The following is a 26,729-nucleotide window of genomic DNA, read 5'->3' on the forward strand; positions in this document are numbered from 1 at the left end:
AAACTATTTATTGAAGAACAAAATCTACAATAAAATTGGGGAGGGGGGAAAAGACACCAAAAGCAATAAGCAATCTAAAGTTATGGGAAAAATAATGCCAGCATAATCAAAATTCATTACATTAGATTTTGCATGTTGTTTTATCTGTTCTAAGAAATTTAGTTTTCTATAACATCATAAAAGGGGAATATATATTACAGAAAACTAAACTTCTCTCATGATAAATATACATCGCAAAAAGGAAATATATACCATCATGAAAGAGGAACATATTAGCAGCCATACAATTCAACTCCAAATTTATCAAAAGGCCTTCTCATCAGTTCATCTACACAATAGACAATAGCCTTCCTCATACTGTACCCATGAATACATCCACCCCCAACCCCAGCTTATCAAGGCTTAACTTGGTAAGATAAAATATTCCGGTATCACTCAGACTGCATGCACTATGTCAGCAATGATATGTATATGTGAGCATCTAAGCAGTGTTTCAGGAATTATGGAGTACGATAGACAATGGCAGCAACAAGAAGTGCAACAATGTGCCAGAATGCATAATTAGTAAGTAGAATTAGATGTACTTTAATATTCATTGATTTTGTTCCAGCTGATAACATTTGTAAAAATTCAGGTTTAAACAGTGTCAAGCAGTTAATGCATAGGCATGTGACATATTTGTGAATGAATGTTATAGGACTTTTCTTAGAAGTCACATGCTTCTTAATGAATCAACACAACATGTAAGTACACCAACGTTTGTTATTGTTGTGTCTCAGGGTCCAATAAAAGTGAAGAATGCTCCAATCGGGGGAGGAGGGGAATTTTTACTTGTTTTTCCCTATGTGCCAAATATAAAATAATCTGTTAATACTTTTCCATTTTCTAAAGGGAGTAAGCAGAACTAGTTCAGTGATAACTTCCTGGAAACCTGTAGGCAGCTGGTCATCACTGCCTTTCATTATCTTCAGTAGATTTCTATGATTCTGTATGAATATCTAATCCTAATTGGCATTTAGTTTATTTGTTGCTTAAATAACAGATTTTCTTATGGAAGAAAAGTCCTACTCATTCGCACCAATGACTAATTTTAGAAACAGCTGGAAAAAAAAAAAAAAAAAAAAAGTGTATGTTTTTCTTTTGTGATATCTGATAACTCACCTACAAAGTCACTCCAATGTCAAATATATTTGAGCTATTTTAACCTCAACTATAATACTGAGGTTGTTTCAATGCCTGAATTGAAGACTGCTACCACTAATATTTTGCAGCGTTGAGGATTACTTCCCTTTCTCTTACCATTTATGGTCATACTTATGGTGACTATCTGATATTACAAGAAGCTCTTAGAAGAAACTAGAATGCCTTAAAGTCCTTTTTAACTGTAGTATTTGGAATATTATAGTAATATAACATTTGAAGGTGGTTTTTCTCCAGTTGCACTACTCTGGTTTTCCTTTCAAAAACATCAATACAATCTAAATACTTTTTTTAATTAACAGAGTTAATGATGCAGCCACCCTTGATGGACTTAGGTCTCCTAGTGGAAGGCTGAAATAATAATGACAACAAAACTGTTTTATTTCAGAGCAGTCAAAACAAAAACTTAATGGATTAATCTGGAATTAATTACTGAAAAGTCAGTCATAAATGAAAAGGACCTTCCTTTTCATTTATGACTGACTTTTCAAAAGAAACTAATTGATGGGATAACTGTTAGATGATCATTAGTGGAAAGAGTTAAAAATAGAAAAGGAAGGAATGAACAGAAAAAGAATGGGGATAAAATCTTAATATACAGGTAGAAGGAAAGAAAAGGAGGATTGTTGATAATGGAAAAACTCAATAAAAGTATAAAAGCACACCAGGTTATTTATCTATCTTTGTTTAATATGTAATGTTTCAGATGATCAGTAAAAAAAGTCAAGAGAAGTCACATGCTTTTATTGTGCACACTGGACATATCCCAAAAAACTTGCTCTACAAAGACCATTTCTATATATTACTTTTTATTTCAGGCTTCAAAGTATTTGAATTTAGTTCCGTATTTTTTCTTTTTAAGATTACTGATTCTTAAATACTTGATGTTATACTGAAGTCTTAGCTGATGTTCATTCTCTCAGTGTAAATATGACAATTTGTTACCAGTGAATTGTGCTTAATCTGAACACAGCTTATCTCCATTTCCTATTGCCATAACAAAAACCTATTCTCTACAATAAGCCAGGACCCAACCTAACTTACCAAAACAGTAGAATACTCACAGCAAAAAAAAAAACTTATAATTTTTTTTTTTTTTTTTTGTAAGAAAAGGCTATATATAAGCTTTTTCATATCCCAGAATATCAAATATCCCAGGATATTTTTCATATGTATATCCTTGAAATATCCTGGGATGCGTGTCCACAGAAACATGCATCCCAGGATATTTGACCTCCATTAAAATCAAAGCTGCTGATCAAGATCTGTATAGTTAAAATACATATCTGTTTACAGATGGAGAATTGGAAAATTCCTTTTGGAACAAGAACAGTAGATATAGGTTTCATGAAAGGCAAACATTTACTTTTTCTACTAATGTAATCATAAGAAAAATAAGAAATTGCATAAATGAATTTACCTTGAATAAAAGTTGTATCCAGAGGTGCAAGAGCAAAAGTTTCCTCCTCGTTATGAATTAAAGTGGTCTGATCAACATTCAACTGTGGCTCAGGAGGAATTTCGATGGGAGGAGGCAAAAGTGCTTCATCACTAGCATCAGCACCATCACCATCCACAACATCAGCTTGACTTGTTCCTTCTTCAGCTATGGGTGCTTCTGGTGGAGGTGGTGAAGAAGAAGAAGGTGCTGGCGGTGGTGATGCAGATGGTGGCGGTGGCGGCAATGGTGGTGGTAATAACCTTTCAGATGCATCTCCTTCTGCTACAGAATCTGGACTGGATGGTGGTGAAGGAGCTCCCATGGAAGGTGGTCCTCCTATTATATAAAAAAGTAAATAATTTTATATCTCAGTAATTTTTATTAATGAATCAAAATAATATTCAACTTACTGATGAAAAATTCTTTCACAAAAAATATTAATAATTAAAACAGCTAGTATTGAGTATTTTTTCTACATGCAAACATTTATTATTCTGAGGTGATTCATGTTAGAAAAACACAAAAAAGTTTCTCACTGAAACTTATGTTCTGAACAGCGATAAACAACTGAGTTTTCCTGAAATTTTAAACAATTTAGTAGCCTTCATTCAAATTGCAAAAGCTATTTCATACAATGCATTAAGAAATGGGATTCAAATAATACTGTTCTGATTTCAAGCAATAATTATTTGGATCATATTTAAGATGTCGCAGTGTTACAATTAAGTTGCTCATATAAATCCGTTTATTATAAAATTTGTAACTGACAATTAAAATACCATTAATTATCTATTTACTAAAATAGCATGACTGTATCATTACAAATATGTATTGATTGCCAAGTGTTTTCACAACTTCTTGGAATGAGACCTAAAAAACTATTGATCCTTTTCAGGCAAGGTTAACTTAATTTCTCTCTCTCTCTCTCTGTCAGAAGAGATTAGAATCGATTTCTTCTGATAACTTGAGTTGTTCTTCTTGCAAAACAAAATACAATAGCAAACGCTCACAACACACACATAGTAAGTCCACCTATTTAGTTCAATGTAAATGAACTCTCAGCACCTATTATGAGGATATGAAGTCGATGAAAAAGTTATACTCAGCTGAATCATATGAATAACAGTCACTGTAAAACATAGCAGAAAATATAATACCTATTAGAAGTTTTTCTCTCTGCAACCCTTCTCCAAAACATACCAGACTACTAGATAGCTCATAGTGATATGATGAGCAGACATCTGGGCATTAACAAAATTGCAAATGGATCTAAGATGCTCAACTAATTAATTCTCATAACAGAAATAAGGGACAACTATTGATAATTGAATACACTCCAGTTTTCAACCAGACTCTTCTGCTTGAAAACAATATGATTAGTTAAAACATTTAAATGAAAGTGATTAGTTAATACAGCTAAAACAAACCATTTTACTAATCGCTTTCTTGCAAGGAGACCTAAAAACTTTATTAAGCCTATTCCATGCATGATTAATTCTCGTAGACAGGCTTATGCGTTGGTTATGCATTACTAAATCACTTAAGGAATTGACAACGTAGATATGAATATAAATTAAATTACACTATAATAAATATTTCCGATATTTCGGCAACGTCACGTTGCCATCTTCAAAAGGAACTTACAAAAAAAAAAGGCACGTGCACGTTGGCACTACACCACAGTAACTGAGAATGAAGTGATGAAGCTATTGTTCTCCTAAAAGTCCTGATGGTGCCCTCTAGCAGGATAAGTAGGTGTTCTTGGCCGTTGGGCTGAAGGTCTGCTGATGTAATCTTCCCAAATTTGGGGCAGTCTCATACAACCAAATTTGTTGAGGTTTGGAGAGTTTCTTAGGGCTGAGGTTGATTCCATAAATAGTCTTTCGAATTTGTATTCTCCAAATCTCAACAAATTTGGTTGTATGAGACTGCCACAAATTTGAGAAGCTTACATCAGCACACCTTCAGTCCAACGGCCAAGAACACCTACTTAGCCCGCTAGAGGGCACCATCAGGACTTTTAGGAGAACAATAGCTTCATCACTTCATTCTCAGTTACTGTGGTGTAGTGCCTACGTGCACGTGCCTTTTTTTTTGTAAGTTCCTTTTGAAGATGGCAACGTGACGTTGCCGAAATATCGGAAATATTTATTAAAGTGCAATTTAATTTATATTCATATCTATGTTGTCAATTCCTTAAGTGATTTAGCCATGCATGATTAATCAGTCTTAATGAAGAGAGAGTAAGGTTATTTTCTCCTGGAAATTTAAGTTTTTCATCCTGCAAAACAAATAATAACTGATAGTGAACACAAACTTCAACCTCTATCCTAAGAAGGATAGTAGTACATCTCTATGATAATGAAGTACTTCAAACATACCATCTTGAAGCTGTCTCCATTCACAATATGAAAACAAAAGCATTCATACAGATGATTATTGCTCAACACAGGATGGTAAATTAACCATAAAAACTAGACCTTGTCGGTCAGGGTTTTTCATCCTGTAAACACTCAAGAAATTTGACCAGAGAACTCAACTGTATTTCAGACAATAATATACAGAATTAGGATTAGGGACCACAAAATTGCAGTAGTTTTCTACTATATCCTCCTCCTTGGGTGCCAATTAATACTGCTAATAGTTGGTGATCAATTATTCTGTGACTGGCTCAGAGTATAGGCTAGCTGCCAACTAGTCTTCAAAAGTTAGAGCTGAATGACCTTGCCTTTTGGGAATAAAAGACATTAATGGATTTATTTTATCTTTAACTTATAAATTAATCAAGAAATCATTCTAGAATGTGTTGTCTCTCATTCACTGATAAAAAAAGTAATAATAATAAATAAAAATGCTGACAAATAAGACTTCAACATTTAAAAACCTCTCTTTCACAATGCAGCTTCCTCCTGTTACAATTCTTTAATCACGTGATGTTCTCAACAGTCTATGTCTTGGGATTATCCCTTGCCGTCTAGACCATGTTATATAATACAGATGGTAAAAATCAAATTAGTATTCATGGTACTAGTTCTCTACTACCATAACTGGAAAAGATGTAATCATTAAAAGAATATTATGGTGGTTTACAGAGGGACTTTGTCTAGCTGACAGTTGTATTACTTAATAAGTATAAATATCTATATCCATTAAAGAGAAAGCTTATTAAGGATATTTATATTTAGTACTTCAAGGAGTAACTTGAACTTCAGGTTCAGTAAACTTTGAAATTACATAACATTTTCTTTCTCTCTCTCTCTCTCTCTCTCTCTCTCTATATATATATATATATATATATATATATATAATAAAATAGTTTTGTTTGACTAAGATAGATGCAACAGATACATACTTTCATATTTCCATGACAATAATAGGTTTACTTGCATCCTATAGGTGGCAAAGTATTTTGTAGCTGTTTCTATTATCATCCCAAAAATGTCATTTGGATACTTTTTTTAAGTGCTTAATATAAATATTTATCAAATAAATTATATTGTTTGATTCACTTTATACATTTTATTTACAAAGTCAGAATGTTGATCTAAATTGCGACTCCATTGAGATTTTGGTTGCAAAAACAATAATTCAAGGTTGGTGGATTGATTGGTAAAACCTCTTGTGTAGGAAAATGGAAATGAAACAGAAGAAGAGGAGGGAATCAAAATTATACAGTCTGCAGACAAATAGAACCTCTATTACAGACAATGAGACAATGCAAGTGCAAGATTTTCTCAGAATATTACAGTATTCTTCATATCTGATCAAAGGGACAAGTGATGTGCTAAGAAATGGCCATATTAGTTCTTTAGTCAGTGGTTATCATGGTTGCCTATGACATTCATATTAGATGCAGAATATGGCCCAAACTACCAGGAAATTATGACATCAGGAGAGAAAGAAAATTAGAACACTGGGTAATAGGGTGCAAATTAACAGTAATAGGATGGTGAATGTGAAGCAAGTTACAACTCTGCACTTAAGTGATCTCTTTAAGATAGCTTTATTAAAAATTAATGCATCTCTACAAAAGTGTGTGTGTATGTGGGTTGGGGGAGGAAACTGAGACAAAATTTGATATACAATGGTAGTCTGGAACCTAACATGTCAAATAACTGGGATGTGTCTGTATGTGTTATCTGGCGCATGCCCACTATAACAAACATGGAGGAATCAACTAAACAGTATGTTATAGTCCTTATATTGAATACTGGGAAGAAGTATTTCCCTCTTAAGATTAGTCCTCAAGAATAAATCTCTTCAGATGTATAGCACTCAATAGGAATAACTGAGTTTTTAGCCCACACTTGCAATAGCCTTTCAGTAATTAAGAATGAAGGCACCCCCCCCACACACACACACAGCACTTGAATCAGGCCTGATAGGTCTATAAAACATGATTTTATGCATGAGATTAAAACTTATTTTCTCTGAGAAAAACAACAACAAACAACAGATAATGAAAGAACTGTTGTTTTGTCATCAGAAAACAACAGTTCAAAAAACTGGCTGTCAGGCCATTAAAACCTTAAATCAGTAGAAGTGATAAAAGGAAAACATATGGACTCTCGAGAAGAGTTCATTGTCTTTTCAGTAGTGTGATACCAAACTCATGTCATAGGCTGCATTTTTCTGAACTCTCGGTCACCTAGCTTTGCTAGGTGACCAAGAGTTCACCTTTGCTAGAGGAAGTTTTAGTTTTTTTTTCACTTGGTTGCAAATTAAATTAAACTTGCTGAGAAATCATATTCTAGTTTGATTCTTTATCCAAATGTTAGCAAAACAGTTTGTGCATGAGGTACATTCACGACCAGATTACTTGTATATGGAGACTAAATAACTTTGCATTAATTGCCTATGTATCCCATGATGTAAATCACCCACCCTTTCTTCCCATTATGGGAAGGGTCACTACCCAGACCAGTTTCAACTTTTATTGAGGTTTCATCAGTGGAAATGCAGGCCAAAAGAGATACCAAGGTCAAATGTACATCATGAGCAAACTTCGTTTGCTTACACTTGGATAAAGGATAAAATAAGAATATAATTTCTTGGCAAAACAAGTGTTCTCCGCCAGGTTGGCAGAAAAAAGACCCAGAGGAAGACCAAGATATAGGTGGATTGATACAGTAAAGAGTGCCTTAGAAGACAGAAATATAAGATCTGATAAGGTTGGAGTCTTGACAGGTAACAGATTGATTTGGAAGAAAATTGTAGATAGGAAGTTAGCAATGATGTAAGTTTTTCGTGTAGTGTTATCGAGGGCACATGTCAGGAATTTGATGATGATTTCTTGGCAAAGTTAATTTAATCATTTAGATTTAAATTTAAGATTTAATTTAATCATTTAAAATTTAAGATTAAATTAAATCATAAGATTTAATTTAATCTTATGATTGTTATCATGTTTGTTATGTTGCCTTCCCAGTCATCTATACTTTCTTAATTTTGCAACCAAGTGGAAAAACTTCCTACATCCAGAAAATTTTAACAATAATGATATACTTTTTACTAGTTGTATAAGATCTCTGCATTAATTCAGTCATTGTGACTGAAATTTGGGCTGTGAAAAAGCATCTGAATTTAAATGCTTATTCAAGGAGAGTGCTGAAGCATTACTAGCTCATCCAAAGTTGAATCATAATGACTGTCTCTCCTTAGCAGAAATTTGGGAAAGTCTGATTCTTAAAAGGTCATTAATAGTATATATATATATTTTTTTAATATAAATCACACCTTGCTGTCTACTGCATCATATTATACTAGCATGCAGGCTGTAATATTTTGAAATCATTCTTATTGTTCTATCTTGTATGAACTGTCAATACACTAAGATGATCTCTTTGGTTCAGATCCAAATATTTGTTAAATTTATTAGTATATTGTCTACATATTTCAGTGATCATATGATAGCGATCGATGTCATTTTAATAATGCTGTTACAAAACACACCTATTTTATGATTGTTATCATATTTGTTATGTTGCCTTCCCAGTCATCTATACTTTCTTAATTAACTCCATTTTCACTTGCATTTTATATTTGACCCACATACAAAAGGCTGCCAAGCCACATGTGGCCAAATTTTAAGTTTCTGTATATCCTATCCTATCCTATCCTTCTCATCTGTCCCTTAGGGCAGATTGTATTCCTCTCTCCACCCTAAGAGGGAGGAACTCAACCTGCTTACAACAAATTAATGCAGCCGGTTTGTCATTCCAGTTTACCTGTTATGGAGGACGAAAAACCGGAGTTTCCAGGTGGGGAAAAAAAAAAATCCTACCTCCATATGAGACCGGCTAACTCACCTTTCGTCGAAAGAGAGTAGATAAAGTTGCTCACATCACTGACGGGAATCAAATGTCTATACCGAAATGAGCTACAAAGGCTCTCTGCTTTTGTATATATTTTTATTTTTTTACATAATCTAGAAATACTGCCCTATAGAGACCAAACACAGAACTTTTTTTTAAACCATTTCAGATTTCCAGTAAACAGGATTGTGGTCTTGTATGAGGTAATGAAAACCATCTCTTACTCAAAGATATTTGGTGCTACAGCCATTTTCTATCACTGAAATTAAGCCAATAAGATTGCTTTGTAAACTAATTCCAGTTCCTGTGAATTCCTTTTCTTGATCACTTCCAAATAACTATTACCTCAAGTAAGAAAACCAATCTTATCATAAATATTATTTCTGGAAAATTTCCATATTACTCCTCTAAAAGTGATATTAATATGACTCTTATGACTTTATTATACAATGAAACCTATGGAGAATTCATGAGTAAACAAACACATAATAACCACAGTAATAAGTTTTAAAAACTTATTACGTGTGTTTGTTTAGTCAATACTTATGACTATTTAGCCTATTTACATAAGAATTCTATAAATAGAATCCTTAAGATTAACTTTTTATGGAGTAGCATCAGAAATATATTGATAAAAAGTTTATACCTCCCACTGTGAGCATAGATGCTTCTAATTATCTTTGGGGGGGATGGATGGATTTCACTCTCCAGCATGAGATCAATGCCTTGCTTATTGCAGACCTGAAGTGGCTTGAAAAGTTCCATATTTGGTTTTGTTGTTTTAAATATTAACACCGAATCAAGCAAAATTAAATTTGTAAAATAAAATCTTACGATAGAAATATAAGATCTGATAATGTTGGAGTCTTGACAAGTAACAGACTGATTTGGAGGAAAATTGTAGATAGGAAGTTAGTAATGATGTAATTTTTTCATGTAGTACTGTCATATCCTGTACACCCCTTGAGGGTACATGGCAGGAATTTGATGATGATGAAATAAAATCTTGGGGCATATATAAATTAATAATAATAATAATAAACTATAAAATAAACATCATTACCCCCAGCATTCACTCACCATACATATCATCGTCGTCACTATCATCATCTTTATGGAGATCTTGCCTACTAGATGATTCTTCTGGACCATCAACTCGATTTTCTATTGAGCTTGACTCAAGAGGCACATGTTCCAGTGGAGCATCATCAAACAAACCCGTTGGCTCAAAGAGACCTCCAGTCTCTCCATCTAAAAAATTATCAGAATATAAAAGTTTAAATTATATGTATTATCTAGTTTGATAATACAATCATGATTTTCTTTGTAAGTAGTTGGTTGGTCTCACCTTATTTATGTAAGGCGAGACCAACTACTTAAAGAGAAAATCACGGTAAAAGAAATTCCTTCTAACTATTGGCATGCTCCTAAAAGTTATAAAATGTTTTTATTCAACTAGTCAGGAGAAAGAAGCTTAATTTATTTCAGTTTATACTAATAATTATCCGAACATTCAGTAGTTAACTCTGAATCATATTTTTCTTTAATAAGGTTGTCATTATTATTAGAAAAAAATGTTGCATACCAATGACAAACCATGTGGCATAATATGGCACAAAGGCAAGTAAAAACATTAAACTGCAGTGATCTATAATGTGAAACAAGATGCAGTTTACGTTAAACTAATATTCAGTGAAGTGTTACCATATGCTGCTATGTTAGTCATCAGAATGTGCAACTAGTACAAAATTATATATACCTGAATTGCTTAAGGGTTCATTCATAATTGAAGGTCAAAGCTAGAAATTAGTAGGGACCTCTACATAGGCTTTTAAAGAATGTGAAGAACTGACCAGGGCTTCTAACATAATCTAATCCTTAGCTAACCAAACTGTATTCTATATTTGCTTAAACAAAAAGACAACAATAGTACAAAAAGATGAAATGTCATGCAAACCGAGACATCATCTAAAGCTCCCTGCTGCTTTCATAGGGAACCAGGATAAATGGTAAAAAGTCAGCTACTAGAACGCAACGTAGGCCCTATCAACATAAGTATCAATGGAAAAGAAGTGGAACTGGCAGAAGAATTAGAGAAGTATTGCAGGCAACTGGTGTTACCAAAATAAAGAAAACAAAAACAAGTGAGATTCTTCTAAATAGCATATACAAGATGTCATATAGAATTCAGCATTAAAACAGAATTTTAAGGTATTAAGGCAGGCAATTTCAAGTAGACTAATGAAGGTATAGGGAAAAAAAAGCAGAGAAATCTCGAATCATTAGAGGTGGCAGCTGACAAAGAAGGTCCTTGTTGGAGATTTAAATAACAGAACAGGAAATCGAAGTGCTGAGAAAATTTGTAGAAAAAGAGCAAAGTTAATAACAATGGTATCTACTGGATTTCTGTTTAAGACAGGGATGAGTCATCACCAACATCATGTTCCCCACAAAAAAAAGATTAAGCATGAAGACAAGAATCAAATCTTGGAGATTCAGTGGAAAAAAAAAAAAAAAAAAAATTTCACTGATTCAGCAAGAAGTTGTATGCAACAATAAAAAAATAATAATTTAACAATAAAAAATAAACAATAAAATAAAATAAAGAATATAAACAAAAAAGAAGGGGAGCTTTTGGGGAGTGAGCATCACTGGACAGCAATGCAAACTGCCAATCATGACGGTGATGCTCAATGCTATTCTTGTCACTTCAGAAGAAATGTTTGGCAACGTTTCTTCTATATTTGGCAACCAGTCTAAGAAACATCAAGACTGATTGGATGAAAATGTGGGATGCAAGAAAAAAAGAAAAAAAAAAGTTTTCCACATGTGGCATGATATCCTTTAAATAAATAAAAAAAAATCCATTAAGACATAAAAGCAGAGATAAAAAGATGAAGAAAGCAACTTCTGAAAAATCAGCAGTTGTTATAAAAGTCAAAGAAAATGCAATACCTTGGTGATACTTGTTCCCAAATATCACGAAAAAAGTGTCATGCTTTTTTATAGATCATTTCATGGATCTTTTACTCACGATATGAATCCCATCTAGGCAAATGATGATTATCTTTCTTCAAAGACATGACCACTTGTCAATGCCTACTGGAAACACAATTTAAAGATCTCAAATGAAAACTGTCATTAATGAACTTCTCAACACTAGTGACAGCTAATAATGAATGGCTTCAGTAATTAACGTCAGCATGTTTAGTTGATGTTGAACATGCTGTCAAGCATGTGAAATACAATAAAACAGAGCTACTGGTTCTGATGACTCCTTGCTAAATAAAGATTTTCAAAGAAAGAGCTCAATTACCAGCTTCATACTTTCTTTATTCAGATATCATTATGATCGTAATCAGACCCCTATTGGGTCCAAAGACTCATCGCAGAAGGTCCCACTCTCAAGCCCATCATACCATGATTTTAATGCATTCACTGTCTCAGCACTCACTACACTTTTGGGCAGTGTATTAGAATCACCAACCACTCCCTTGCACACACCCTCCTTATGGAGCTTCTAGCCGCCTGTTCTTCCCCAATCTCTACTCATTCTAGAAAAAATTTAATCCACATTCATCTGGTAATAACCTCTTATCAACTTATATATTGTGATCATATTCCTTCCTTCTATCCACCAACTCTGCAAATTGCATTCTCTCATACTCAACATTCCAGAGACCAGAAACCACCCTTGTCAATCATCTCTTTGATTCTTTCCAACATCCTTTTGAAAGGTAAACAAAACTGTGTATAGTAATCCAGATGAAGGCTGATAAAAGCCTTATACAATGGAATCATAACATCCTTATACATGCCAGTGTCTTCTGTGTCATTGTCATAATCTGTTGTGCTGCCCTCACTATATAGCAAAATGTTCCCGAAATTTCAGGTCCCTATCCACCATCACTACGAGATCCCTTATCTCCAAGATATCCCCCACCAATTCTATGCTCTGAATCCCATGTTTGCTTCCCAAATTTTAAAACCTTATGCTTCGTCACATTGAAGTGGCAGCTCCACTCATTCGCTAACTCACACATTCTATTGAAGTCCTCTAGCAAGGCTACCACATCCATTCTACTTCTCATAGCTCTTCCCAATTTCACATTATCTGCAAAACAACTGTATATCACCATTCAAACCCTTCCCTATATCGTTTACATACAGATTAAACAGCAACATCCCCAAAACAGTCTAAGTATTGATATAATACTTCCTTGAGAAATTTATCAAAAGTATATGAATTTAAAGAACACTCTCAATGAGTCATGAAATTTCATGGAAGCCTAAAATGTTGCTATCAGTATTCAAACAGAGACATCAAAATGTGACAGTCACTATCCTAAGCTAATTGTTATATAAATAAACACAAAAAAGGGAGAAAAAAATTAACACAAACCTAAAAGACCTTCTCCAACAGCACCACCAAAACCATCATCTTTTAGTGGGGCATCAAGATCTTTACTTGTTGCTCCAGAATTATTTGTAGTGCTCTGTAATAAATCATTAGATTTATCAGCAGATTTATCCTCTCCCAGTAAAAGACTAGCATGATCAAATCCTTCATCAATATTGGTTGCATCTCTGACAACTTCTGGATCATCAAAACTCATATCTCCTGTAATAATAAGTAAATTAAAATTTGTATAAGGTTTCGCTTTTTGTTTGTTTGTTTAAAAGAAGTGCAAATGAAATAGCTCATACCAGGTATAAAAGAAATGTTATAAGATAAATTGTCTACTAAAACTGTTAATTTTTTACACTTAACTCTGTATAAATAAAAGTAAGCCATATATAACATGCAATAAAAATGTTTCAGGATATAAAACTCTTCTGATAATGCAATATTTAAAATCTCTCATTACAAACACAAACTCCATGAATTACACAGTCAATCGTTTCATTCACTAATTTTGGTATTCTGTGTTCTAATCACAGTAACATGTCTGACAGCAGGTTAAGCATTGCTCCATGTTATTGTTTATCACCATGATGACCTCCAACAGGTAGAGCTTTAACAAGGATGCTTTAGTGCCAAAGCTAGGCAAACAGGAAAATATTTTTATATAATTTAAAAGGCATATATTTAAAACATATGGTTTTAAACTAATTTTAAAAAACATGGGCATATATTCATAGCAACCATTCAGGTGTTTAACACTCACACAAGCCTTTTAAACGCACACCACACACAATGCAGCTGCCAGATTACTATTTCTATTTTAGTTCTAATTTGCAAACAAACTCTTTCTAATATGAAAATGTACTATAACCTAAAATTAGAAATACAGGAATTGTCTTCACTATTTATTGCAAGCTGCTGATGTGTATTTTTTTTTAATGCTAGTAATTTTCTTTCTTTCTTTTTTTTTTTTTTTTTTTCATTTTTCACCACCCTTTATTTGAAGCCCCAAGCAAGAAAAAGTAATGTTTGGTCTTTAGAACAGAGCTCCCAGATTTTACCAATGTACTAAAGATTTACAATCTTTTATGAGTGGAATTTACAAAATATAGTGATTTATAAAACTTTTAAATACATTCAAGGAAGGTTTTTCCATATATTAGTAACACTTCATTAGTTTTCTTCAGCTATGTTCTCACTTTTTGTCCTAATTTTTGGATATGGATGATGTGGTCCAGACATTTTTTTTGCTTGTAACGTGGTCTCAATATCTCAAAAATTTGGACTTTTATTTAGTATGGAATTGCAGCCAAAGCAATCAAGCCCACAAAGTTAGAGTAATATCATGTATATGATTTGCAGGTGTTCTGGCCAGTTTTTTGTTTTGCAAGAGAACAAAACAGCAAATGCAGATATTGCTTCAAATCCTTATAAAGGTTCCTCACATCCTGATAGGATTCCAACCTGGTCTATTCAACCAAACTGCATACATCATAACATTCCCAGAAATACAAAGGCTGGATTTCAAGAATATGGGGAACCAAACAGATAGATCTATCTTTCCAATATGGTAGCAAGAAACCACTCTTGAATACTTGACATATCAGAATTGTCTAACAATCTGAATGAGACTGAGCAAACTGTTTCCTGTACTGACTGATATCTCTAAATTAAATTATATAACAAATAATCCAAATAATCATTAAATTCCTGCTATATAGCCTCAGGGAATGTATAGAATACTATGGTAGTACTACATGATTTAAGTTTACATTATTATTGGCTTCTTATCAATAATTTTTTGCCAAATAAATGTGTTATTTGTCAGGAATCCAATACTGTCAGATCTTAGATTTGGTCTTCTGACAATCTTATAACTATATCAATCCACCTACATCTAAGATTATTTCTGGATTTTGTAATAGTGACACTGGTACCTAACACTTGTTTTACTAACCTTTCCTATCCATTCTGTTTAAGTGTTCATACCATGAGATTAGCTCTGCTCACATTCCTTAATGTTAACAACGTGGAGCTCATTCATAAATCTTCATTTTTCATATGATTCAGTCATTGATGCCATCCATTCACCACCCTATTTTTTCCCCAGAATCCGTGATCTCTACTCTTTCATCAAATGTTTTACAATTGAATCTCACTACAGCAATACTTGTAAGGACCACTGTAACAGTTTGATATAGTAAATGCCTCATAGCACAGCACTATTGAATGATAGGACTTTTGGGAAGTTTGTTATAAGTGAGTGAGTTTACTACAGCTGTGTCTAAGCCAACTCTGGTTCAAATACTATCTTGTATAGTGCTAGTTTAGTGTTGTGGATAATTTCTCTCTTATATAAATTGATTCAAGTGGTTCACCATACCATCCTGGTTTATGCTATTATGCATTAAAATACATATTAAAATGTGCATTAAAAATTGTAACTAAATAATTAAACTATCTTACTTGAGAATGTGGCTAATATTTTCCATATATTGTTGCTTATTTTGATAGTACCCCACCCTTTTTATTGCCAATTTTCATGCAACATTTGATACAGCAGTTAATTGAAGCATTACATCATCTACAAAAAATAAAGACCTCAGTTTAATATCAGGTTTAATGCTACAATCCTTCAAAATATGATCCATAATAGTACACCTAATTATACTATTTTCAGTACCTTCTTCAATTCTAACTGCTGACTTATGAGTTAAATATAGGCTATATGTTATTGTTGGGTATAATGTCCCAGCATTTACTTTATTCCATATAACTGTAGTGTTTTAAACAGCTTTTCTCTTATCATATGCCTTTTCTAGATGTAATATTCGCATGATTTTTGTGACTATTAGTCTTAGAGTGAAAATTTGATCTTGACCGTCCCTATTTGACCTAAATTCATCTTGTTCTTCCAAAGTTTCCCTTCCAAACTTTTCTTTACACTTCTCAAGTATACTTGCATATATGTATTTTACCTGGGACACTCACTAAGGATATTCTTCCTCTTTATAGATGGGTACTTGGTCAGATTGACCTTCTGAATTATGCAGCATACCTCCATATATTCGTTTGAATATCATCTACTTCAGCAACCCTTTCACATTTAAGCTTCTAATGGATTTTCTACATCCAGTATCAATATATATTCATGATTGCATTCTCTTGAATATTTTCTACTACTGTTCTGCCAATGCTTATCCCATTTAATCTTTCAAAGTAATTATTCCAGACATCCTGAATAACTTTATCTTCAATGTTTGTGTCACATTTATCTCAAATTCTTTTAAAGGTGATCTTCCATTTCTAAGATTTTTTAAGACTCCAGAACATTCTGCTGCCTCTTTGATATTTACATTCTTTTTTTTCTTAACTAAGTCATCCCATAACTTCTGTTTAGCTAATTGTGCACAAAGCTAAGCCCCCCCCCCATTTTCTTTCCCTGTTTCCTCTCAGAGACAAAAAAACATTGGCATTAATAATTGGTTGACAGAAAAAGGGAGATGAGAGCTAGATTTTTCTCTCAGAGAATGGTGCATGATTGGAATGGATTGCAATTGGAGTATTTTGTAACACAGAATGTAATGGGTGCAAGTATATTCAAAGAAGACAGAAAGAATATAAAGGGTAAGGTAAGCACTGCTAGTGGCTTCAGAGTAATTAAATCCAGAATACAGATCCTAAATGGTGGTGGCATGATGTACGCAGGCAATATGTTTAAGGCTGTTTAGTATGAGGTAGAGGTTAATAGCACAAAATACATAGTTGTATGCTGCTACAGGGCATCTGAAGAAGACTATGAACTGTAGAAAGAAACTTTATGGATACAATTAGGACTAAGTTATGTGTGATTTCAACTAAGGTTATAAAACTGGAGGGAAGAGAAAGCAAGTAAGATGAAAAAAAGAGAATTTATAGGGTTAAAGAGGAATAACTAGCTTAAGCAGCAAACTAAAGATCTTATGGTGCAAGAATAATGGATCCAATAATAACATCTGAGAATCTGTGTGCAAACAGGATAGCTGTTTTGACTCCAAATGAAGGAACTACATGTAGTCTCACTTAAAAAGAAGAAAAAAAAAAGGGGGGGTTCTATCATGTGAGAGCTTTGAATAAAAAATGGCATGCTATTATTACTAAGAAAAACTTCCAGGAAGTCAGGTACTTGTGAAGGGAGGCCACATAACATCCACACCAGCTGTCATACCTTTTCTTGTATTCACAATATCTGGACTCAACACCTCCAACGGTAATCCATTTCAATCATGCATCACCCTATAAGTGAAAAATCTAGCTCTTATCCCCTTCATGACTGAATTCATTCTTAATCCATGGATGCCCTGTTGTCCTCTCCCATCCTCCATAAAATGAAAAATTTTATCCTGGTATCCTGTATGACACTGTCAGAAGTTTGTAGGTCTCAATCATATTACCCACCTTTCTCCTCTTTGCTAGTGTCTACAGTCCACAAATTCCTAATAATAGTTTAAATTTTAATAGTTTTTGCTTATCTAGCTTTACTATGCCACAATAATTAGTGATATATATATATATATAGTAAGTTTTTTAACAAATATAAATAATGTTTACCAAACCCATCATCTGCCATTAAACTCAGAGTTCCATAATCTTCCTTAAGCGTAATATCTTCAGCACGGCTTTGGTTCAGTGTCACTGGAGCTTCAATGTCAATACTAAAAAAACACAAGAATTTAATGAAATTGGTTTGATTGAATTAATTGAATGAAAATGGTTCAACAAAATAATTAAACACAAGTTTAATACTTTCAACAATATTTTCTCTCTATTACAGAGATGTCATCTGGGATCCAATATAAAAACTGTAATACACTGGCATACAAAACCTACAGACAAACATTATTTCTGAAGATTACAACTGCCAATTCAGATAAATCAGCTTTGGCAATTTGTATAACTGATAATTTCAAGTAGAAAGAAGCTATGCATTTGAATCACCTGTAAAGGGGTCACATGGCAGGATAAAATGCAAAAGGCTGCGCTAAGTGAATTGTGTTTGAAGGAAGCTCTTTTAATGAAGGAATAAAATTGCACGCTTGAATGTCTTGTAATGCCTCAAAGACATTATCTAGATGATTTCACAGAGGGAAGAATTATTGGAAAGCTTGAAGAAGACTACGGAATTACTAATATTGGCCAGAGAGTGAGAGTTTGGAATCTTACATAGTGTTGTATCCATGCTGTAGGCAGCATTTCAAACCGATGGAATGTGTTCCAGACAGTTGTTAAGAGGTTGCCCTCACTCTACCATGGAGCATGAAGACAGATTTTTGATTATAACAACAAAACATAATCGACACACCACAGCAGGTCAGTTTACAAGTCATCTCCACTGAAGCACAGGTACGTGAATATCTCGACAAACTGTGGCAAGATGTCTGCAACAAGTAGGCCTATACACCTGTAGTCTACACCTCTTTATCCACAGCTCATCATAGAGCATGTTTTCAGTGCTGTTGCATCCATAAAAATTGGACAAGACATTGATAGGCTAATGTACTCAATTACAGATGACATTTTAGTCTTTTCTCTGATTCTAGATGACACCCAATCTGGCATGAAATTGAGCTATAAGTGATGGAAAAAGGGACTATGACTGATGAACAATATTGCAATGAAGTTCTTCAACGTCATGTTCGATTGTTCCGTGGTGTTGTAGGTGATGAATTCATTTTTATGGATGACAATGTGGTGTGGCATCGGAGACTGAGGATGTTAATCAAATTGAGTGGCTAGCACAGATCACAATCCTATAGAACACATTTGGAACACGATATGGAGACTCACTGCTGCTTGAAATATTCCTCCAGAAAACAAACAAGGCCTTATCCTTGCTCTGAAGGAGGAGTGGACCAGTTTGCCTCAAGAACTCCTGAATCACTTGGTGCTAAGCATGGCAAGATGTGAGAACTGTATTGCAGTTCAGGGTGGACATATTCCATACTGAAACGTCTCTCCACATAGTTTTCTAGACGCACTGTACATTAATTCCTTAATTACATCCTTTGGAAATTTGTAACTTTTGGCAAAAATATATTGCAATTTAATTTGTACAAAATTTATAACACAATTTTGTGTAATATAATTTATTAGTATGCTGACAATAAATTTATGCCCACATTTGGCTGTAGTCATGAAATTTTTTTCATATATAGGTAAAAATGTAGTTCGTCTTTAGCTTTTGGACACCAGTGTAACACAATAAGTGAAAGATATTAGACTAAAGTTCTAAGATGAGCATCCTCTATGGGTTCGTTTGACATTCTTTATTTACCAATATTCTCCTTACTAACACCTCCTTACCCCCCCACCCAGACATAACTGATTTCTTCAATTCTGCCATCCATACTAGTTACTTCAAATGGAAAGACACCATATAAAACCAGAAAAAAGTTACAGTGATAGGATTTCCTCCCCCCCCCTGATAATTTCTATGTAGAGCATCTTGAAAAACATGCTCTTGATACTGATGCTTTTAAGCCTCTTATCCAGCTAAGAGACATTAATGATGTGTTCTTCATTATGGCTTGGACACATTACTTTCTCCCTACACCTCAACCAGCCAGCACCCCAGAATCCAGTTTACTATAAAGAGAGAAAATAATAATATTGTATTTACTTGAATATAACTCATCCTCGCATATATCTCACATCCCTAATTTTACTTCACGAAAAAAAGAAATTAAAAAGTTTCGCATATACCTCACACATGAAAAAAAGTTTTAAAACTTTAAAAAATAAATAGTGAATGTTATTATGGAAGTATAATGAATTATTTCAGATATTTTGAAATTTGGTTGAATAGAATCAAAATTTCACCTTGACAATCATCAGCTTGCCGTTGCTGTTGAGTTGTATGTTGAGTTGCATGGTAAATAAAGAATGTCAAACTAACCCATAGAGGATGCTCATCTTAGAACTTCAGTCTAATATTTTGTTAATACCACACTAATCATATGCGAGACCGGTAGCAGAGATTGCGAATAGTAGATTCTTGGTAAGTCATACCCATTTTCAGTTTTCTTTTTAAATCACGGAGATCTTATGATTCCTAAATGATAAAAGGACAAGCAATAATGAAACTGTTTAATTACAGAAGCATTGTTGCTGAAGTTTCAAAATATGTCGTGTGATAAAGGTGAGCGGCCGAGCACTTAATGTTGATAATTAAAATTCAAATGCGTTCATTTTAAAAATAATATGAGCAATTATAAATTATAATGAATACTGAGAATTTAATTATAAATGTCAATTAAATTTTTTCCTGAAAAACTTTAGTTTCCAAAAATTCCTGCCAGCCTGGTTGGCCGATTGGTTAGCATATCCACTCTCCAGCCAAAAGGCTGCGGGTTTGAATCCTGCCGTGGGCATGGATGTTTGTGATTGTCTCTGAAAAATGCTACTGGTGGTGATCGGCGGTAGATGCCATTGGTGTAGATGATGAAGGTAGTTGTGGTTGGTGGAGACGGAGTGTTGTGAACTAGGTGCCCTCCCTCGATGAGTCTCTGGACTCCCTGGAGGTGTTATGTAATAATATCTCGCAACACGATTTTTTAACTTTAATTTTGGAGAACAAAGTGCGAGTTATATTCAAGTAAATACGGTATTCTGTATTTCCTAGATACTCTTATCATGTATCTTCCCAATGGCACTTTCTTTCTCAGTTTATAAAAAAGCAGATACATACACAAACTCTCCCATCATCATCCCCAATAATATATCATAATCATAAAAATCCTTGTTAACAGAGCCTCCAACCTCCATTTCAACCAAGCTTCATTCATGCTGAACTCTCTTTATTTGCCATACCTTCCTATCCAATGGCTAGAATGCCAAAAAAGATTAACAAAATAATTGTTCCATCACCTCACATCTCTCTCCCAACATAGATTACATGGTAATGCTATTATCATCATTACCATCAACATAAGAAGCCTGAATGGCAAAGAAATGAAGCTAGCTGAGGAACTGGATAAGTACCAGATCGACATAACATAATAGGGGTGACTAAAAATTAAAAAAAAAGGCAAAAACTGGTGAGATCTTTTTGAGTAATAAATACAAAATGTTATATTCAGGCAATGACAATCAAGGAAAAGAAGGAGTAGCCATAGTATTCAACACAAAATACGAAGCTAATCTTCTTGAATGGAAGGCAGTCTCAAGTAGAGTGACGTGGCAAATATCAGAATAGGGAACTGGACAATGAGACTCATTTGTACTATGGTCCCACAGAAGGTTCTACTAAGGAGAAGTGGAGAAATTTTTTGAGGGTTTAGAGAAAGCAACTGACACAATGAAAAAGGAAAAGTTGGTCCTTGTTGGGGATCTAAATAGCAGAGTAGGAAATGATTGACATAGGAAAATATTTTGGGAAAATTTGGAGAAAAGAGCAAAGCTAATAATAATGGCAAATACCTGTTGGATTTCTGCTCAGGACATGGACTGATTATCACTAACACAATGTTCCAACATAAAAATGTACACAAATTCACATGGAGAGGCAAGGAATAAGAAAAGTCTCATTAACTATGTTATTTTTGATAGTGATGTTTTCTCCCTGATGCAGAATACCAGAGTGTACAGAGGATTTGAAATTGGAAGTGATCATCATTTAGTCCTGAGCAGGATAAAATTCAATTTCATATTGAAAAGAAGAACATGTAAGAAAGTTTTAAAGCGAATAAAAGTTGAGCAGTTCTGAGATGTGAACTGTAGATTAAAATACAGTGGTATCTCGCTAATCCGAACTAATAAAAATCGTGCTCGTTCGGATTAGCAAATTTCCCCCCAAGAGACAACAATAACTAGCGTTTAAGACAAAAACAATCAGATTCTAATGGTACATCAATGATAGAAACTGATATAAAATAAAATAATAATAATTAAAATAATAATTATTAAATAAAAAATAATAGTACACAAAATAATAATACCTAATAAATAACACTTTTTTTTCTTTCAAACCGCAGTTCGGATTACTGGAGGGTTCGGACTAAAGAGGTTCGGATTAGCGAGATACCACTGTACACAAACATGATTGAAGAAAAAAATGAAACGGTTTGAGAACAGGAACCAAACCTTGGAGATTCAATGGCAAGCTCTGAAGAAAACACTGATTGATTCAGACAGAGAGACATGAGGTGAGGTTGTCTTCAAGGATAGAAAAATCAGAACTCCATGGTGGACACAGGAAGTTAAAGAGGCAGTGAAAGAAAAGTAAAAAGCATATCAAAAGTTTCTGGTAAAAAAGTCAGCTTGTGCTCTTAGAGAATAGAGAGACAAACTAGCTAAACAAAAGTCATGGGAAGATTTTGGTAAGAACATAGAAAATAAATATCAAGAGGGGCAAAATATTCTGGAGGTTGTTGAAGCAGCTCAGAAATGGAGGAAAGAGTACTGTAAAAGGAATTAGGGATGATAAAGGTGACATGAAAATGGGAGAAAAAGATATCCTTGAAGTATGGAATAATTACTTTGAAAAATTGCTAAATGAAGCAAGCAGCGATGACAGCACAGTGGTAGAAAACACTGACCAGGCATGCAGTCAGGAATATATACCTATACTTGTAGAAAAAGCTATCAAAAGCCTGAAATGTGGAAAGGCAGCAGGAGTAGATGATATTCGACCAGAAATGCTCAAGTATGGAGGTATAAAAGTCTTACAGTGGCCGCACTGCATAGTTCAGAAGGCCTAGACAGAGGGACAAATTTCCGATGACTGGAGTAGAGCTTTCATACTACCCAGATATAAAAAGTAAAATAAAACAGTAGAGAAATACAGAGGTATTTCTCTACTGAGTGTTCCTGGTATTTATGCAAGCATACTTGAGAAATGGTTGAGAAGGACTGTAGAAAAGAAGCTTGAAGAACAAGCTGGAGTCAGGCCAAATAGAAACTGTCAGGTTCAGATTTTCACTTTACGAGAAATAGTTGAGAAATCTTGGGAATATAACTAAGATTTAAGTTTTGTCGATTTGGAAAAGGCATATGACAAGGTGCCAAGAGAGAAGCTATTCAATATGCTGCAGTTATATGGTGTGAATGGAACATTATATCAAGCAATACTTAGTCTTTATTTGAGTTGTAAGTCAGCAGTATTAGAATTGAAGGAAGTACAGGAAGATGGTTTAATGTTAAATTTGGTGTGAGACAAGGACGTACATTATCTTGATAAAAATGTACCTATAGAGCAAGTGAAAAATTTCAACTACTTATGCATGATTTTTAGTGAAGATGGCAAATTAAATATGGAAATAGGCAACAGAATCAACAAAGCTGGTATGGTAGGAAGTCAATTGAATAAATTCATATAGAATAAGAGAGAAATTAGTCAGAACACTAAATTAGCTGTATACAAGACAGTGTTCAAACCAATTTTAACTTATGGATCTGAGAGCTGGGTCAGAAGTAAAACACTTGACCAAAGACTAGAGACCGCAGATATGAGTCCTGAGAAAGATAAGAGGCACGAACAGATGGCATCGATGGCAATATCATATTAAAAATGAGGATATTAGGAAAGAACTTGACATTGTCAGCATCCAGGAATGCATTAGCAGAGCTAATCTCAGGTGGTATAGTCACTTAAACAGAATGGGAGAGGAAAGATTGGCAGGAAAAAAGACCCAGCGTAAGACCATGATGGATTAATACAGTAAAAAGTGCCTTCGAAAATAGAAATATAACATCTGATAATGTTGGAGTCTTGACAGGTAACAGACTGATTTGGAGGAAAATTGTACATAGGAAGTTAGTAATGATGTAAATTTTTCATGTAGTACTATGATATCCTGTACACCCACTTGAGGGTATATATCAGGAATTTGATGATGCAATTATCATTCCCTATACCTGGGGCACTTCAGAAAAAATAGCCAGAACTTTAAACAAATATAATCTCTGGGTTGCTTTCAAATTTCACAGGAAGCTCTCTGCACTTATTTGCTTTGAGGATCACATCCTTCTCTGTTCTGTGTGTGTACAAAGTCCCTTGTTTTTGCAAGTTGTCATATTATGGACAATCTGAGAGATCTAATAACATCTACCTTGAGGAATAAAAGAATATATATATATATATATATATATATATATATATATATGCTGTCACAACCTATAGTCGTCTGCATGGTTAGCCTAGTGGTTGTGCACTTCGCCAACATATGCGAAGGAGTGTCCGAGGTTCGAATCCTGTTGGTGACGTGAGGAGCTGAAAGATCTTCCTCAGTCATAGCCAAGTTAGCCAGTCTTGGGCGTGGACAGTAGGGTTTTTCTCCTCAGTTTATCTGGGGTTTTTAATCCCACAAAGCAGGCAAACCAGCCTTGAGAACTCAACACCACTGCGGACATAGGATACACCGAGGTAGGGCTGACCACCTTATCCTGTGAACGGTTTAGGTCCGATGATTAATAAACCCTCGACACTGCAAGGTAAAAGAGGGGAAAGGAAGATGAGATGAGACAACCTATGGTCAGTAGGGGATAGCTAACCACTCCTTGAACATGTGACATAAAATCAAAAAACTACTATGCTTCACTGCAGCAAATACAAACTTGAAAGACTTTCTGGAATCAGCAGCAGATTTAACAAACCAACCAAATCTAAATACGAGGTCTAGCAGAAAAGTAATGAGACAAAATTCATATAAAATCATGTATTCAATTAATAGTCTGATACATTGTGGTCACCATCAAAGTAACTCCCTATACACACAAAACAGAATGGTTCCAACATTCTTTCCATGTGATATAGCAAGATTTGAAGTCCTCTTCTAATGTGGCCCCTGTCATAGTTCTTTGGATGTTTTCTACAGTTTCGAGATGAATATCTTTCATCTTGGAGCTCTGGGAAAAGAAAAAAAGTCACACGGAGACAAGTCAGGCAAGTACAGTGGCTGTTCAACACTGAAATGCAATTTTTGGGTAAATACTTGCAAACTGACAGTGTAGAATGAGAAGGTGCATTGTTGTGATGCAAGATTCAATCATTTGTAATCTCTGAACACACCCGTAAGATGTGTTTTCGCAACCATTCAAGGAGTTCTTTGTAGTAAATTCCATGGATAGTCATCCTTGCTCTCTCGGTGTTGTTCATTCTTGTTGTGACAGGCTACCCTGCATGCTGCTATCTTCCACGCTTTCCCTCCTCTCCAAAAACATCTTGTGCCATTTAAAAACTTAAGCACAAGAAAAAGATCCATTACCATACATCTGCCTAATTTTATCCAACATTTTGGCCAGTTTAACACAAAATATTGTTCAAGATTTCACTTCTCCATTCTCACGACAAATACTTGTTAAAACAGTGCTGCCAATGGTTACAATAAAAATAAAAAAAACTACAAGCTCATTACTTTTTCTGCTAGACCATGCAAATATGGTTATGTGAAACTTCCCAAAATTTGGGAAATAGTAATTTTTAGACCTCCTAGTCAACAGCCGAGGCTTACCACCAGTACCCATAGAGAGCACTCCTATAGGATTTTAGACTAAAAAAAAAAAAAACTCTAGTCTAAAGCCTTTCACATATTGTTTTGTGTATGTTGTTACAATTTTTTTATGACGTACCACACATCTCTGTATGAGAGAGAAAAAAATATTTGAAATATTAAACTCTAATTATTTCATTGTATTGTCTTCATTCCTAAACTTAAACCTGAACTATAAAAAACACACAAATAAAAACCTTTGAAATTAGTTTTCTTACAAAAAAGCATGCATAGCATAAAAGTTTTGATATCTTTGCCCATGTACATTTAAAATGTACAATATAAAGCAAGTAAAGTTTAATTCTATGCTCAACATAGATTCCCCCCCCCTAAGGATATCATATATGAAATCAATTACTATGAGAAAAGAATCTTTCAATAGCATTTTGACTTGTAAATTAATAGCATAATCACTTGATGAAGAATGATTGATTTTCTGTATATCATAATGCCATTAATTTACAATTCAAATTGATATTGAAAATATCACAAAATAAAAATCCTGTTTCTTCATATTATTTAACAAAAGATTTTTTGTTTTATGTTCTTTTTCATCCTTTTTTATTTTCAACTCTTTAAAATTCTTAGTTTGTTTAGTTAATTCCTTCATTATTGGTTTATTCATGTTAAGACTATAGTATTAAGTATATCTATGCTCAGACAATTCCTAATTACATATCAACTCGGTCTAATCAAGTCCTGGTCCAGAGTACTATATGATCTTATCTTCAAAAAACAGAGGTATGTCAAAGTTAATAATCTTTATTTAATATAATTCCTTTTAGTTAGCATCTTTGTAACCTAGCTGGATAATTCTAAAAATTTTGGTGATTTTCCATCAC

The 26,729-nt window shown here is 34.0% G+C and overlaps 1 protein-coding gene across 1 annotated transcript in view; it reads right to left on the minus strand.

Moving 5' to 3' along the window:
• LOC150106883 (uncharacterized) overlaps positions 1 to 26,729 on the minus strand; it is a 134,779-nt gene that overhangs the window by 60,809 nt on the left and 47,241 nt on the right. Inside the window, exons 4-7 of the mRNA XM_090393496.1 lie at positions 17,951 to 18,054; positions 13,358 to 13,576; positions 10,036 to 10,206; positions 2,621 to 2,977 (exon numbers count right to left, since the gene is read on the minus strand). Of these exons, the coding sequence (XP_090249622.1) occupies positions 2,621 to 2,977; positions 10,036 to 10,206; positions 13,358 to 13,576; positions 17,951 to 18,054 (851 nt within the window). The remainder of the gene's footprint in view (positions 1 to 2,620; positions 2,978 to 10,035; positions 10,207 to 13,357; positions 13,577 to 17,950; positions 18,055 to 26,729) is intronic.

The sequence above is a fragment of the Typopeltis vanoorti genome, chromosome 5, assembly GCF_054136105.1.
Source record: "Typopeltis vanoorti isolate ZY-2024b chromosome 5, IOZ_Tvanoo_1.0, whole genome shotgun sequence".
NCBI lineage: Eukaryota > Metazoa > Arthropoda > Arachnida > Uropygi > Thelyphonidae > Typopeltis > Typopeltis vanoorti.